This window comes from Fundulus heteroclitus, chromosome 21 (genome assembly GCF_011125445.2).
Source record: "Fundulus heteroclitus isolate FHET01 chromosome 21, MU-UCD_Fhet_4.1, whole genome shotgun sequence".
Lineage (NCBI taxonomy): Eukaryota > Metazoa > Chordata > Actinopteri > Cyprinodontiformes > Fundulidae > Fundulus > Fundulus heteroclitus.
In genome coordinates this window covers 29,993,979-30,011,499 of record NC_046381.1, presented here as the reverse complement: position 1 = coordinate 30,011,499, position 17,521 = coordinate 29,993,979, and the positions used below count along the sequence as shown (strand labels likewise).

The following is a 17,521-nucleotide window of genomic DNA, read 5'->3' as shown; positions in this document are numbered from 1 at the left end:
GGTCATTCCACAGCTTGGGAGCTGCTACAAAAAAAGCACGGTCCCCTGTGAGCTTATGCTTCGTCTTCGGCACCCTCAGTAACAACTGGTCAGCTGATGTAAGGGAACGGGAGGGTGTGTAGGGATGTAGCAGCTCACACAGGTAAGGTGGGACATTTAGTTTTAAGAAATTTAGGGTCATCCAGGATTTCAAGTCTTCCAAACATAAAAACATAGGCCGTAGAGAGATGGAGTCAGTTTTATTTAGCGGGATTTACTGTTCCAAACGAGAAAGTAGAATTCTGTGGTCAACTGTGTCAATAGCAGCTGACATATCTAACAGTACCAGAACAACACAGTCACCAGAGTCAGTAGCTAAAAATATATCGTAATTTTTTTTTAAAATAGCTGACTCAGTGCTGTGAAAATATTTAAAACCAGACTATAACACTTCTAAAATATTTTGTTCTTTCAAATAGATCATCAGTTGATATTAGAATACCGTCTCAAGGATTTTTGTTTAGAGATAGGTCTATAGTTCGCCAGAACAGCAGGATCCAAGATCAGTCTTAATCAGTGGCTGGACAACGGCATGTTTCAGATTTACACCTGAGGACAAACTGCTATTCACAAGAGCAAGGACAGAAAGACCTATAGTAAGAAAAACATCTTTAAATAATTGAGGTGGAATTGCATCATCCGGAGAGCCAATTGGCCTTAAACAAACTACAACTAAATAAGATGGAGGCAGCAATTGATTTCAACACTTTTTATACCAACTGGTCTCCAGTCACACTCATATCCTTCTCCACAGAAATCTCAGCAAAGCTGGGGTCAGAGGTTAACTCACAGACTTCATTCATGGATTTATAAATAGATGTTGAGACAAACGTGGACTTCATTTTTGTGCCAGAAAGGCGACTCCTTCCCAAATTAACAGCAACCAGAGATTGCTCTGGTCGCTCTATATTTCAGGAAGGAGAAGGAAAAGTTTACTGAAGCAGCAGTTTTATTTCATGTCATACATGACTGTTTTCAGACTGAAGTCGACCTCTGAGCAGTCAAAGAATCACACCACAGTGCTCCTGTTGTCTGCTATAAAGAACACATAACGTGTTCCCCATGTGTGCTTCCACCAACAAGGCCCACACTGAATGCTGTCATAATGACCTAAACACTCCCTAATCACAGTATCTCAGTGACTGCAATGAGCCACGCTCATCAGGGACGTTGTCTGCTCCATCTGTCCTCCCTCTGCACATAAATCAGTCTAGAGGGATCATAACATCAGATTCCAGTCTGCAGGGCCTCTTCAATCCAGGACCAAACAAAAGTGAAGCTTCTCATCATCCTCCAGGACAGCTCCATCCTCCCAGGATGCAGCTATGAAACACATCAGCAGTGAAGCTGCAGCTAACAGTGATGGAGTAGAGGAGAGACCACAAACCTTGGAGACATTAAAAACCCGTGTTCACTCTTGTACCTCCACAGGGTTCAATGGAGAAAGTGTGATGTCATTAACAGCAAACAGCCTCCTGCTGGAGAAGGAAAACAAACATGTGAGGATCTGATGGTACATTGGGAGATGAACATTGGACCCTCAGAGGTTCTGGATGACCTGATGCAGGATGAAGATGAGAGAATGATTATGGAGAACACCTCAAGGTGGGACCTGAGAACAGAAGCCTTTTTGGTAAATAATGCCCTGGAGGGACAAACATGTTGCACCTGGTTGTGTTTTATCACACTTACATCATCATCATATGTGTTCAGTAGCAATATATAATCTAACGCTGGTAATCTCACAAACAGTTCAGTTAGAGCTGGGTTGGAACAACAGTCTAATGTGAGTTATGTTGATTGCTCTGCAAACTACTCAGCATGTCTGGAAACAAGCCATCGGCCCAAACATACAGAGGAAGGCTGTTTGAATAAGAACTATGTTTCCAGATGAAGGCTGAAAGAACATGATGAATTGATTCAATAGACGTCTCTGGTTGGATGAAGATTAGCGCAGTCACCATCTTTACTTAAACATGGTTCATTTTTCTGCCGCTCCAGGGTTTGTTTCCTTCCACACAAATGTGACAGAGTCATACCACAGCAAAAGCAGCTAACTAGAAACTAGAAACTCACAGGTTTAGTTATATTTCTGCCCAGTGCTAATTAAGAAATTGTTATAGTCTGAAACAGGTTTGTAAAAGCAACGAGAACCAGATGGAAGCTCCATATTGTTGTGTAGCCAAACAGGCTAGAAAGCCACTGCTCTGGACTCTGGTTCTCTGGGTTTTCCAGCCGTGGAGTGTTGGACGGGGCAGGGCTTTAGACACATTAGTCTGAGCAGCTCAGTGACCGCATGGCTATAGTCAAGCACTGAGAATGAAACCACAACCACATTTAACACAGCAGCTACAATAAACACAGCTTTTAAAAGCTGTCATTAGGCTGAGGGTGAAAGAGACGCCTACCCACACAGCTCCAAATAAAACTCCAGGAATTTTTCTGGGCCCCAGCCCATGACAGGTTCATGAGACTGTTTAGATCCTACAATTAGTGTCATTTCCTTGGAAAAATACATGACATTAATAAACGACCAAGACTTAGTTTGGGCTCACTCACTGATGATGGTAAATAAGCCACTAATCACATGTTAAAAGATGCCTCATATGGACCTCCTGTAAATATAAAAAGAGCATCTAACATTGAATTGGAAGAGACAAACTTAGGGAACTGTGCTGGCACAGTTTTTGTTCATCTTCTACACTGCAGACTTCTCCATCAACTCACCAGGCTGCCACCCTCAGAAGTTCTCTGATGACTCTGCCATAGTCAGTCTCATCACAGATGAGGATGAGTCACAGTACAGACAGTGGATCCAGAGCTTTGTAGACTGGTGCCACCAGAACCACCTCATGTTAAATGCAGGGAAAACAAAACATTTGGTGGTGGACTTTTGGAGGCGCAGACCCACCCCTCTGACACAGATGAACATCCAGGTAACCGATGTGGAGATGGTGGACTCTCATAAGTACCTGAGTGTTTACCTGCACCATAAACTGAACTGGACTCATAATATTGAAGTTATCTACATGAAGGGTCATAGCAGAGTCTACCCGCTGAGGAGATTGAGGTATTTTTGGATGCAGGGGGCGCTCCTGAAGACCTTCTTTAACTCTGTGGTGGCATCAGCCCTCTTCTGTGGTGTGGTCTGTTGGAGCAGCAGCTTATCTGTAGATGAGAGGAAGCAGCCGAATAAGCTCATTAGGAGTGCCAGCTTTGTCCTGGGATGCCCCCTGGGCCCAGTGCAGGTGATGGGAGACAGAAGGACTGTAAGAAAAATCACATTACTAATGTCTCCCACCCCAAAGCTCTCCAGTTGCATAACTGGAGAGCTTTTTCAGAGAAAGACTGCTGCACCCCAGATGCTCTAAGGAGCGCTTCCACTGATCATTCCTCCTGGCTGCTGTCAGACTTTATAATCTTAGCTGCTCCCAACAAATACATAATATATCTGTTTAAATCATACAAATTGTTGCACAGGTTCTGTTCCAATCATTAACTGTTGACACTGTTCTAAGATTCTTAGATTACTGTCTACATCGTGCATATCGTTGCACAGGCTCTGACTCAGCCATTAATTGTTTACGCTGTACCCAGATGCTAAGGTAACTTGCACACACCTTAGCTGGGATACTGCTGAACTATGATTCATGCTATATATTGTATAAGCTTTGTACGTTATAGAAATTGTATGTATGGAAATATTGCATACTCTATTATCGTGTATTAAGTTATTTTTCCAATATCAAATTACTTTGTTTTTCCTTTGGTCAATTTGTTTATTTACCCTTACATTCTCTACTCAAGAGGAGATGCTTGAAGTACAGTATAATTAACCTGCTTTGATTCATTTAGTACAGAAACTGGTCAAATAACATGAACCAAGAGTCGACTCAACAGATCATTTTTTTTTTGGTTTTTTTTAGAGAAAAGGCCTACTGATCAGATTTAGTATTTCTGACTCACTTGTATCACTAGAAGGCCAACGCTAGATGAAGGTAAACCTAAAGTTCAGAGATGTCTGCAGCACAGACAGAACCAGCATATCTGAAACAACGGGATTCACTCTAGTGCAACAGCTGTTTCTGTGTCCTGAGATCAGGTCAGTGAGTACAGTGAAGCTAGCAGCTCAGAATGGAAGCAACTTAAACTCAGCTAAAGAGCTTAGCATGCTAACATAGTTATTTTGTTTTTACACATCATCAGAAACAGAAAATTATGACTTCACAAAAATAGACTAGTAAACGCATCATAATGTCTAAAAGCAGTAATTATGATGAGGACAGAGGTTCTGATTAATCTGGAAGCATGAATATTTATTGGGATTTTAATTTTATATTCTAGGAAACTGTTGGCTTTTGAAGCTCCTGATCTTCCATGTAGTCATGGTTTCATTTTAGTTGGTCATTAAATATTAGCGATTATATAGCCAGATTAACCATGTATTTCCTGAACTTCTTAATCAATCACTTAATCTGGATGGCCTTAAATTCGTCTCTGGTAATAAAGTAAAAAACCTTAAGCCCAAGACATGTCATTCATATCCCATATTATACAGGTTTCCAGAGTTTTCTTTTTTTCACCTCCGGAATATTGCCAAAATTAGAAACATTCTGTCCAGGGGTGATGCTGAAAAACTACTCCATGCATTTGTTACTTCAAGCCTGGACTATTGTAATTCTTTACTTTCAGGAAGTCCACAAAATGCAGTTCAAAGTCTTCAGCTGATCCAAAATGATGCAGCGAGAGTTCTGATGAAAAATCAACAAGAGGGATCATATTTCTCCAATTTTAGCTTCCCTTCATTCCTTCCTGTTAAATCAAGAATAGAATTTAAAATTCTCCTTCTCACCTATAAAGCCCTTAATAATCAAGCTCCATCATATATCAGAGCTCTGATTATCCCGTATGTTCCTAACAGAACACTTCGCTCTCAGACTGCAGGTCTGCTGGTGGTTCCTAGAGTCTCTAAAAGTAGAATGGGAGGCAGATCCTTTAGCTATCAGGCTCCTCTCCTGTGGAACCAACTCCCAGTTTTGGTCCATGAGGCAGACACCCTGTCTACTTTTAAGACTAATCATAAAACTTTCCTTTTTGACAAAGCTTATAGTTAGAGAGGCTCATGTTACCCTGAGCTATCTCTATAGTTGTGCTGCTATAGGCTTAGGCTACTGGAGGACATCAGGGCCTATTTTTCTCACTCTGCTGAGTTCTACTGTTTTTCTTTCTTCATAGTAGGTACACCTGGTCTGGCATTCTGTTAACTGTGACATCATCCAGAGAAGACGGCTCACCCGCTACTACCATCTAATGTAGAACAGATTACTAGATCTGTCAAGGTTTTGTTTACCGATGAACTCAGGACGCACACACGGGACTAAAAGTTTGAGTTTTTATTGAAGGAAGTCTGCTGGGTGGTGAGTGATGAAGACCGGAGGTTCAGGACTGCAGAAGGTCAGGGATGAATGTGATGGCAGGAGCTGACGGCCCGGAGACAGAGAGTCCACACTTGCTAGGTGCTGCTCGGCTAGCAGGCCTCATAGCACTCAGGTTAGCAGTTCATTTGGAGACACCAGGGCACAGAGCTGAGCTTCACCAGGGCGGCTAGTCAGGTTAGCAGAACTTGAGAGACACCAGGGCACAGAGCTGAGCTTCTCCAGGGCGGCTAGTCAGGTTAGCAGAACTTGAGAGACACCAGGGCACAGAGCTGAGCTTCACCAGGGCGGCTAGTCAGGTTAGCAGAACTTGAGAGACACCAGGGCACAGAGCTGAGCTTCTCCAGGAACAAACAGTGAACGAACAGTCTTTAGAGTGACTGACAGGACTAACCTTAACAACAGGAGCAAAACAAAGCTTCCAAGGCAAACCAGGGACTGGCATGGAGAGGTGTGGAATGATGACGGCCCAGTGCTGAACTGAAGGCAGAGGCAGGTTTAAATAGAACACTTCACAGGTGAAAACAGGGTCTGGCTAATTGACTGGTAAATGATAACAGGTGTGACTGACTGCTGAGGAGGTGAAGTGAAAAATGACACAAAATAACTGATGACTGAAAACTAACAATAAATAAAGTCAAACCTAACCCAAAAGAGATGAAAAAATGAAAATAACAGAAAAACAAAGCCAAACCAAAACTCAACCATGACAAGATCAATGTGTGCTTCTGCGTTTCTTGTCTCTCTTGTTGTGTCTCTGCTCTGTCTTCTCTAACCCTCAGTCGGTCGAGGCAGATGACTGTTCATACTGAGCCTGGTTCTGCTGGAGGTTTTTCCTTCCTGTTAAAGGGGAGTTTTCCTTTTCACTGTCGCTTCATGCTTGCTCAGTATGAAGGATTGCTGGAAAGCCATGGACAATGCAGACGACTGTGGCTCTATGTTTCTTCAGGAGGAGTGAATGCTGCTTGTCATAACTTGATGCAATCTACTAGGTTTCCTTAGATAGGAAACTTTTTGACCAATCTGTATAACCTAATTTAGTTAGACTTTGTAATGACATGTTTCATGAATTGGGGGCTGAGGGCAGTGGCGCCATGTGGATAGCACTGTTGTCTTACAGCAAGAAGGGCCTGGGTTCAAGTCCTACTGCATAGAGTTTGCATGTTCTCCTTGTGCATGCGTGGGTTCTCTCTAGGTACTCTGTCTTCCTGCCACAGTCCACAAACATGACTGTTAGGTTAATTGGCCTCTCTAAATTCTCCTTAGGTGTGCGAGAGTGGTTGTTTGTCCTGTTTGTTTCTGTCTTGCCCTGTGATAGAATGACGACCTGTCCAGGGTCGCCCTGCCTCTTGACCATTGACAGCTGGAGATAGGTACCAGCACCCCTCGTGACCCCAATAGGGATAAGCATGTTGGAAAATAGATGGATGAATTTAATTTTATTTAATTATCATCAGGTATCTGGGTCAAAGGTGAAGATTACAATTCCCTTAGCAACCTCGCCCAACATCTCCCCCGCCTCCTCACAGTCATCCCTCATTTTCACTTTGCAGAACCAGACCTTGGAAACTCTTCCTCCCTCTTTAACTGTGTGTTTTTGCCTTGTTTGTCTTTGCTATAGAGCAGTAAACTATAGTCAACATTCAGAAGGGATATACTGTGGTCAGACAGAAACCTCAGCATCCCTCTGATGTACAGTTAAGTTCTCCGGCTGTTTTTATTCCCAGTTACGGTTGCTGGCATGTTCTGCAAGCTATTGTAGATCGCTAAGGTCATCTGGTTCTGGTCAGGGTTGACTGAACCACATCCTGTTCTTCACAGTGAAAACACTGCTAATGAACAGAGGATTTGCCAATGATTTTCCTCCACCATCTCTGAGGTATCATCTGCAGCTCACTGCTGTAGAAGGATAAATGAACACTGTGTCATGTCTATTTCTGTTAAGTCAAGTCCTGCTGAGCTGATTGTGTTATGGTAGAGTAACATTACACAAAGCTGGCTGGAGCAGCTCCAAGTGAAAATACAGGCCTCTACACAACTGAAGGCTTATAAAGCACCTTATACGAGACAGGAACCACACTGGAGCTTTTGCGTGAGCAGCACTTTTCATCTTCAGTCTTCACCAATTTATCACTAATTCAACCAGCAACAAAGCATTAATAAATGCTGTTTTACTGTGCTGACTGGTTTTTAGAGCAGGTCCAAGTGAATTTAGGACATTTCAGGGACCCTGAGATCTCCAGCAATGATCACAGAAACCTGCAGTCGTTAATTCAATGTGGATCAGAACAGATCAATCTATTATACCTGACAGCAGAATATCAGAGCATTGACCAACATGCCTGAGCACTAATCTGCAGAGAGGGAAGGAGGAATCTCATTTAAAGGGAGATTACATTCTGGTCGTGGTCGACATGCAGCAGAGGTAGGATGGAAGGGTAGCAAGGATCTGGAGGCAAACCTAAACATCTGGACCCAAACGTTACTGGTCTGGCAAACACACTCCAAGACTTGGCAGTCTCCACTTTCTATTGCAAAGTTATTGCCTCAGCCTTTTGTTAAGGCCTTTTACAGCATTTCTGTGTGTCTATAACGCCTCTGTCCACAGACACCAGAGGCTACATCTGGACACAACTATAAATCTGCACTAAATAAAGTTTCACTGTTTCTCAGTCCTCAGATTTTATTCATAACCTTGCCATTGTTGAGGTAGGAGCCCTTTAAAATGTACAAGCCTGTGCTTTTAACACGTTTATGTGATGACTACACATATTTCAGAACATCATCTTTCATTTGGATGCATCATTAATGAGGAAAAGTTAACATGTGCTGCTACTTGTCTCAAATCCACCAGACCTCCATACTGTCCAGACCATGAAAATCATCAGTCTTTTAAATTCAACTGAATAATGTTTGCAGAAAGATGAGTTTAACTTAATGAAAGACAGGAAAACCCGCACAGCCTCCAGTTCTTACAGCAGCCTAAAATGATTCCTCACTGTGAGCAAACAATCCACACAGCAACATCTGACAGCTAGTAAAAATCTACAAGATGAGAGCGCTCATTAAAGCTGCAAAGTTGAAGGTTTGTTAATACGCTGCAATAAAACTTCAATGATGGGTTCGATTTAGTATGAGGGCGACCAAAGTGTTTTACTATTTCCACCTGAGCTGTCACTAAATGTGGCTACGCCTGATCAATGCATCATTCTGATTATTTCTGCTAGAGTTATTATCGGCAGTAGGGCGACTATTCTACCTAGCTACAGTGTGACGGGTCATTGTGTCTAGAGGAGTGAGTGAGTTTGTTAAGCTGCCACTTTACTCAGGACCAGTTAAGCTCCTTTATCATCACACCAAGCTGCAGTCAGAGAACGTCCAAATCTGAGACAACTTTGCTGTTTTCTAAGATCATGTTTTATTTTTTCTGTTTCACTAAATACATTTTAAACTGTCAGATTTAAATATATGTCTCAATGCTGATTTCACTGTGATCCCCGGTTCTAGCGGGCCTTAAATTACGCAACTCTGCACATCTGCCGATGGTTCTTTGTCAATGAAGGAAAACGTGAAATCTAAAGGCAAAACACATTAAAGATCAGAGCTGATAGAATCTGAACAAAAACTTGATATCTTACACCAATAATCACTTTAACCGGACAAATGGGGAAAGAAAGGAAGCTCTGACAACAGAGAGTGAAAACAACGACACAATGAGTCCTAACTGAGTGACAGCTGCATATAAAACTAACAAATGTACTGATGACACAATGTGGACAAAGCTGTAGCAGGCAGGCTGAACCCCTCTGTTCTGGATCCATTGTTGCTGAGATTTTTTTCCATATCAGAGACGGCTGTAAAACCACATCAGCTCAGCAAGCTCAGGCTCTAAAAGTTATTGGCACATGTGGAAATAATGTCTAATTCCTATTTAACCTCTTCTACACAGAACTGTGTTAGATTGCATTATCACAGAAATACAAATAGGAAAAGCTGGAACCTGTGCTCTGTATGGCTGACATGTGATGTTCTACCATGTGGCTGCAGGTGGGTTAATGAATAGTCAAAATGTGGATCTGGGGGTCCGTGCATACATAGCTACATTCTTCATGCTGAAGGAACACTTCCAAATGGCCCCAGTGGCAGCAGCCAGGAGCTGCTTGTTGTCTGCTTTAGCGAGCAGTGAAACCAGCGGCTGCAGGCCTTTGTTACAACGTTTTTTTGGGAGCTTTAATGATTGATTGGATGAATCTAAAATATATATCACAGGGACCTGAATCACAGTGACCATTCACAGTCTGAAATGTTTCAAAGAATCAGATTCATGTCTTACAGCAAAGGACACAACTTCATCCACAGGTTTTCCTCACTTGTGAGCCACATTTTTACAAGAAGCCCACAGCAGGGATCAGCATGTTCTCATGTTGTAATGTTCACAGCTTTTGCTGTGATTCTGTCTCTGCTGCTCACTGTTTATGTCACTCCCTTCCCCCGTGCAGCTCTAGCAATTATCCCCTGATTACCTACACCTGGGACTGCTTGGATTACTGGTGCTGCCACACTTGTGTGAAGCACTATTTATACCTGGCTTCCCCAGTGTGCAGTTGCCAGATTCTCAAAAACCATTAGTGAGTAAACTTCCAGTGTTCCTTGACTGTCTGCTTGTGTGTGACTTCGATCATATTTGTAGATTCCTCCTTGTTTGCCTCACTCCTGTCGGCCTGTCTCGTTTTGGTCTTCAGATTCTGGACAACGACCTGTGCAAGTACCTGACTCAGCCTCTCTGCCTAGCCCTCTCTGTTGCCTCTTCATCTCTGTGCTTGCGGAACAAGACCCTGGACCGGAATCTGGATGAAGACCTCCTGTTACTTTTGCCTGCCCCCAAATCATTGTGTAAGACCCTGGACTGTCCCAGGACCATTCTCTCAGCATTACGTTGTGTGTGTGTGTGTGTGTGTGTGTGTGTGTGTGTGTGTGTGTGTGTGTGTGTGTGTGTGTGTTACAGCTTCGGCTTATAAAAAGCCATCTAACACCCTACTGGAAACACTGCTTGGATTCAGCACCACCTTCTGGATTCAAGAAAGATTAGTGGCTCACTTTCAGTGTATGTCATTCCCCACTGATTGTGTGACAGCCACTAACCTGTCACGCTCCTTCAGTGTTCCCAGTGCCTGTGGCAGCAGGTCACCAGACCGACTTCACCTTTTGCTTCAAGAAACCTTTTGAACATCCTCTTTATGTACGGGAGAGTTATCGGGTCCTAAACACAAATCATTACACATGTATTCTGAGCTTTAAGAATAACCTCCTTGTTGTTGCTACTTTTGCTGCGAGCTCCACAGAGCTGAGGCTCCACTGCGATCCTTTTCCGTGTTTGCTCTCAGGTCAGTGGAGTCATGGAAGCAGCCCAGCAGCTTCACCTAATCAGAGAGAGAGAGGCCCCCCCCCCCCCCCAGACTTACATTAGTTTACACACAAACACAGGAATGTGAGAAGACAAGCAGTGAGACCAAACACCTCCATTTCAACATATTTCCAAAACTCAATGAAGATGACTTGGCTATGAACCCTATTAATATAGAAATTTGAATCTGTCTGGCTATAGCATTAAAAAAAAAAGACAGCACAGTATGAGTGGCGCTAAAGCTGCCTACGTAGCTGTTTTAATTAATACAAAAGTTGACAATGTTTCAATCTGCATCTGACATTCCTTTATTATGTGCATTAAATTACCTGAACACATCTTATTGCTTCAGATGATCTGTGATGCTGACTGCATGTTCCGCAACATCGAGGCAAGGCTGCCTGGCTCAGTCCATGACTCCAGAACCTGTCCCTCCCTGAATCCCTTCTAAAACAGGCCTCCCTTTGTTCAAGTTAAGGGCCAGCTTTTCTGCTGGTGTGAATTCCGGGGACGGTGCCCACACCCCCACCCCACACACGCCAGACACATGAGCCTTTTTTAACACCTAAAATAAGTAAAAGGTTCAAATATGTGTGCAAGCACATTGTTAGTCATTAGTACAAGTCATTTGTAAATTGTAGTCAACATTTTATCCAGATAACACCAGTGTTTTTTGACATGTGGATAGTTATGCAGTGGAAGCCTTGTATCAAAAATAAACAGATATGAAACAACAAGGAAAGATTCCAAAGCGCATTTGGTTTGCGTTGTGTTGTGCTTATCCACAATGATTTTTTTCATCATTTCTCATACATTTTAGAAAGTGGACCCTCTGTCACCAAAGTTTGCAGACAGACTTATGGGTGTGCACATATGTGCTGCTATACTGCCAGTGATTGGGATGTCATTGGTTATTTCTGCCTGCTTATCCATTGTAGAGTTATGGGTGTTCTGATAGAGTTCTGTTAAACTGAAAGCTTAATGAACTGATGAACTTTATAGATTTAAATGTGCTGATAGCTCTTATCAGTTTTGAATCATTGATGCTTCCAGGACTTTGGCAACAATTCAGCAAAGAGGAGGAGTGGTCAGCCTGCTTTATTTAGGTCTCTGAAAATAAAACAGAATTCCTAAAAACATCACGCTACCAGCAGCATAGAAGGAACCATAGGTGGGGACTCGAGTCACATGACTTGGACTTGAGTCAGACTTGAGTCATTGATTTTATGACTTTAGACTTGACTTGAAAAAGTGTTCAGAGACTTGTGACTTGACTTGGACTTTACCACCAATGACTCGAGACATGAATTGGACTTGAACCTGTTTGCTTGAAAAGACTTGATATTTTACCCAAAATCTAAAGCTTAAGACATCTATCATTTAAAAAGTGGGCACCATTAATTAATTTTACTCAATCAGTATCTACAAACGCAGAGCATCTCTCTTTCCCTACTCTGTACATATGTCTGCATGAGCTGCAGCACAACCAATCAAATTTGCCAGATTTTTAAAAGAGGAAAAGGAAAAAAAGCTAAAGACAAAAATGCTCCCAAGAGTAATTTAGTTTGGGTCTGAATGGAAAGTTCTGCTGTTGCATTTTCACTGAATATTCTGGAAAACTACTATGGTTCAAAGGAAGACTGTTTTGTAAGGTCAGTTGCACTGGTTTCATCACGTTTTGAGATAAATACTGTTGTAAAATTAAGACATGCTCTATTATTTACATTTAACGTGCATTTCAAAATTGTCAAAGACTTAAAATTACTTGAAATTAGAAGTTTCAGACTTGGACTTGATTTAAGAAATACCTGTTTTGACTTGAGACCTGACTTAGACTCGACTGTCCGTACTTGAGACTTCACTTGGGACTTGAGGATAAAGGCTTGAAACTTACTTGGGACTTGCAAAACATTACCTCTGGAAGGAAGGCTTCATCCACTAAATGTAATTTTGTAATAAAACAACAAACTTTGGTGACTTTTTGGCAAAACAACATGTCATTATTTGTTAGAAACAAGGGCACAAACAAACATGACCATGAAGGATAAAGGTAAGAACTTGAAGCAGCCAACTCTAACGCAAATGAGTGTAGCTGCAAATACTAACCCTGAGAGCAAAATATTTATGGAGCTAGAAAAACTCAGAATGGAGAATTTAGAGTGCCACGCTCAAACCAAACTCTTTGACAAGCTTAAAGATGTCTATTAAAGAGATGGGGGACAAACTAACAACAATGGAACGCAGGACGGCGGAGAAATATATTGGTGCCAATGAAGACCCCATCAGGCACCATGAATGGGCACTTCGATATCTTCTCCATAGAAAAATTCCACGCTCACTGATTGTTAAATTTGTAAACTACTCTGTTAAAGAAGAAATCTTATGACAAGCCTGGGCTCAGGGGAGGGTTCTGTTTGAGGAAGAACAGATTTTTTTCCGATCATGACTATTCCCTTGTGTTGCAGCATAAGAGACCATATGTGCTCTCTTATGCTGCAAAATGTCTGTACCCAACACAGATCAAAATATGGTCGGACAATGGAGAAAAGAACTACTCGACTGTGGTAGGAGCTCTTCTGACGCTACAGGAGCTGGGAGTTCACATACAGGTTGATGAAAGAGAGCAGGTAGAAACAATGATGTCCCGCCACGTTTGGAGCTCAGTCAGGGGATGCCAAGCCAAAGACCTAGACTAGCTCACTCTGACTGAGATCAAGACTGACTGCGCATGGACGATTAAACTTTATCCACGTCAAGTTCAGGTTCTTTGCAGATTGAGCCCCACAGATTTTACTTTCACAAGTGGAGCCTTACCGCTTTTGCCATAGTGCTCTGCTTGTTTCATACATGCAAGAAGCTTTATTATAATTTATGCAGGAAATATTTCTTGTTATATGGACACTGAAACAAGGAGGTAGAAGAGGAAAAAAGGAGAACATGTGAAAGAGAAAGAGTAGAGAAAAGGGAGAAAAAGATAAATCCTCAGTCTGCTTTTTCACCTGCAAAGAGAGATGTAAAAAGAACAGCACAACCAGCCGATAAAGTATTACAGATACAATCATGTAGCGCCTTGATACCATCACTGAAGAATATACAGTATTAATTAATACGACATGTATAAAGTGACAGCTGAAGATAATAAAGGGGTTTTCTGTATAGATGTGAATCTGTAAGTACCTGGATCCATGAACCCGTAGGTGTTTGTGAGAGTGTGCTTGTGTATGTAAGGTTTAATCCATGAGAAAAATGCTCAATACCAGTTGTGAAGAACCCCCCACCCCCACCCCCACCCACCCCCCAAGAGCACCGAGGCAGACAGCGGGGTAACCAAAACCCCAGAAGCCCAAAGGGAGCATTTGACTGAGTGGACTGAGATTACTTATAATAGACCCTCAAAAAAAAGTTTTTTCTTATACTTTTCTTAGATGGGTCCAAGCCCTTTATAGAAAACCCAGATCTAGAGTCAGGGTAAATCGGCACTGCATTAGAAACTGTGGTATCAAGTGAGAATTATGGAAAACAAACCCATGAATTCATGTTTGTCAGAAACTGACCACAGTTTGCGTTCATGGATGTTGTCAGAATCAACATCAGCCTCATGGAGAAAAAGATTTTCAGTCATACAGGTATAAAAACAAGCACTTTGGAGCCCTGGGCAAATATCCCTACATAAACATCATTAAAACACAAAACAGAACATCCACGTGTCGCTGTGTGAAAGTGTTAAACTTCCCAAAGAACAAGCAGCAGTCTGTGGTGTGAGGGCAAAAAGATCTAATATAGAACAGATATTTAACTTGGCTCTAGCTGAGTTTCAGCCTCCGATGGTAATGATATTATAAAATTACTACAGGACAAAGGCCAGAAATAACTGCACTGTGTTTCCACACAGATAGAAAGTTGGGAGATGTTGCTCAGAGCTGCATGAATCTTTCTGAAGCAGGAACACACACACACACACAACCCTAACGCCATCGCCAGTCCTGCTGCTAAAACTTTAAAATACACTAAGCAGTGTGTTGATTTTATCTGAATGTTGCCTCTTTCATATCGTTTACATCTTTTTTCCCCTTTTGGAAACAGTGAATTCCTCCTTTTAGATGAGGAATTTCCTCCCATTATTTTCTATTTTCTTCAGCAAATTAATCCCACAAAGAATAACTCTTGACTGCAGAGTTTCTCCAAAACCTTTCCTCAGTTGTAGTGAGCAGGATCTTCTTCAGCAACAACCTCTGGAAGTCAGAAGGTCATCAGTTCTCACAGAAAGTCACAAACTGTTTCCTGAACATGAAACACTTCTGGTTCACTAAAAATGTACAGCTATGAAGGGATTTTTACTGCTGGAGAATGAGGGACAGATTAGGAAAATGCTTTTCTAATGTAACGTGTCTGAATGACTGTGTCTAGATAATATCTAACAGTGATCTCTCTGAAGTCAGCTATTCTGAGGTATCTCCAGCTACCGCTGCTGCTTCTGGTTTCATTTTAGTCCTTTCATGCTTTGGTACATTGATATTCACCATCTGTCCTGTCAGATCCATCCTCAGGGGTGTCTCAAATCAACTGAAATGTTGTCAATAAGCCTTTCTCAATAAACCATCAGAAGCTTCCAAAGACATGCCATCATCATCTGAGCATTCCCAAATTGTTTAAAGGCATAGCGATTTTAGTGTATGTATACACTAACATTCGCATTTCTTAAATCAGACTGAAAGATGATTGCTAGTCCCCCTCCTCGTCACTCGTCGACTCGTTAGTTTTGGGAACGTGGAAATTTAAATAATTAGAAGGAGTGGATTCATTTATACTAACATAGTCCTCTAAGAGTCAGGTTTCTGTGAGACAAAATAAATCAATATGAATATCAGAAATCAATTTACATGGTCTCTGGAGTGGGAAACCTTATATTTAATAAACCAAATTTAATTGTTTAATGTTTTGGTTCAAGTTGAGACGTATTGATTTTAATAAGATTTTTACAATTTGCTCTTTTTAGATTAGCTTTTGATCTGTTTAGTGTAATGCCGGTTCAGACGTGACAAACTGCATTTCCCATGAGGCAATGTGGTCAAAATGGCCTCCAACTCCCATCATGCATCATGCATCATGAGACCCTAGCAACGAAGCGAAGAGATAACGTTGCTAGGGAAAGGTATAAAACCCAGCAACAGACCGAAATCTTCCTTCTTTTTGGCGTTCTGCCAGTCAGGGAAGGCACGCAGCTGCTACTCCATGGATTACCCTCCCACGCCACGTGCTCGATAACATTGCTGGACCGAAGATTACCAACGCAAACTCCATTCCCTGTATTTGCAGATACAGGAGGTCGACTTAAAAAGTACTTTTGAATTCCCTCTGATCAAAGACTGAGAGCCGTTATCTCCCGGTGGTCGAAAGAGGATCCCGCTTTTGTTTGGCCGAGCAAAGCGTCTGGAAGCCTGGAAAAGAGAAGGAACTTTCTCTTCCCGGTCTCGCGGCTGCAAACACCTGTGGTCGTCAAGACGCACCGGCGCGCTGAGCTGGACCAGATCCGCGGACTCGGAGCGCTCCAGGACACCCGAAAGGCATCGTCATAGTAAAGAAAATTCCCCTTTTGTTTTCTTTTATTTCTTTTTCACCTGTAGGGTGGTTTAGAAATGCCTGGGCAGGTGTTAGGGATTTAGTTAAATGCTTTTTACTTCAAGGCGGAGTGTTTTTAACTGTTATATCTTTCTGTGTGCATGCCTTTTTACAAGTAATTTTTGCTGTTTGATTTGTGGTTCGTAAGGACCCCGCCGCAGGTCCTTCTTCAACTCTTTTTCCATCTTCTTCCATCTTTTACCCTCTCTTCGCTTCTCTTATCAGCGGATTCTATCTTTTTGTTAGGACTTAGTTTGCGCCCTTCCCTTGAAACCCTCATTCAAGCCGCTCCCTCTCGGAGCGAGGTGCCACCCCACATTAGCGTAAGCGCGGTGACATCATTAGGACATCCCCTCATGCATCACGCAAGGTTGCAGACCCTACGTCATCATGGTCGCCGTCTTGGGAGGGTGTCGTGTAGCTGACCTGTCACGTAGTCAAACTTACTAGCTGTTGTGAAGACTTTGAAGCGTCCGTCTGGATTCTCAAAGCGGTCGTCTGTCTGTCAATGCTGCTACATCAAATGCCGGTGTCTTGAATGTGGTGTTTAAACAACCGTGAGTTTAACTAAGATTTTGCTATCTCTCATTTTAATCCATTTTTTTCTTTTATTTACACATATATTTTGCATGTTTAGTTTAGTAGTGAGTAAGATTTCCAAGGTTGTTGAATCAGAGAATTACTGTAACAGGGAATTGCTTTTGGTTTAATAAAACAACAACTGTGGAATAGTAATTGTTTGTGTTCATTCCAATTCAGAGTTGCATGGTTATTCAGAATTCAGAGCTAACCTCTTTTGGAGTTAACATCTGGTATTAATACAGAGACATTTTCATTGGATTGGTGATAAAAAGGGTAACGGTTTACACTCTAATTGCTGTTATAAATTGAGTCGTCACCGTCGCTGGATAATGATCTGATTGGCCAGAGTCCGATCAGATCATTTGTTCCAGCACACCTGAGTTCATAACAGCTAACTAATAGATGCATTAATAGTATAAATCATTACAAGCTTCCAGCTCTT

The 17,521-nt window shown here is 42.1% G+C and overlaps 1 protein-coding gene and 1 long non-coding RNA gene across 2 annotated transcripts in view; one reads left to right on the top strand and one right to left on the bottom strand.

Annotated features, from left to right (window-relative positions):
- Nucleotides 1–9,677, bottom strand: part of armc4 (armadillo repeat containing 4) — a 212,094-nt gene extending 202,417 nt beyond the window's left edge. Inside the window, exon 1 of the mRNA XM_036125202.1 lies at nt 9,569–9,677. Within this exon, the coding sequence (XP_035981095.1) occupies nt 9,569–9,585 (17 nt within the window). The 5' untranslated portion in view covers nt 9,586–9,677. The remainder of the gene's footprint in view (nt 1–9,568) is intronic.
- Nucleotides 9,678–10,023: 346 nt separating this feature from the next.
- Nucleotides 10,024–11,556, top strand: LOC118556821. The gene is made up of 3 exons (XR_004927395.1): nt 10,024–10,102; nt 10,217–10,367; nt 11,231–11,556. It is a non-coding gene; the product is annotated as an uncharacterized LOC118556821 (long non-coding RNA).
- Nucleotides 11,557–17,521: the final 5,965 nt, after the last annotated feature.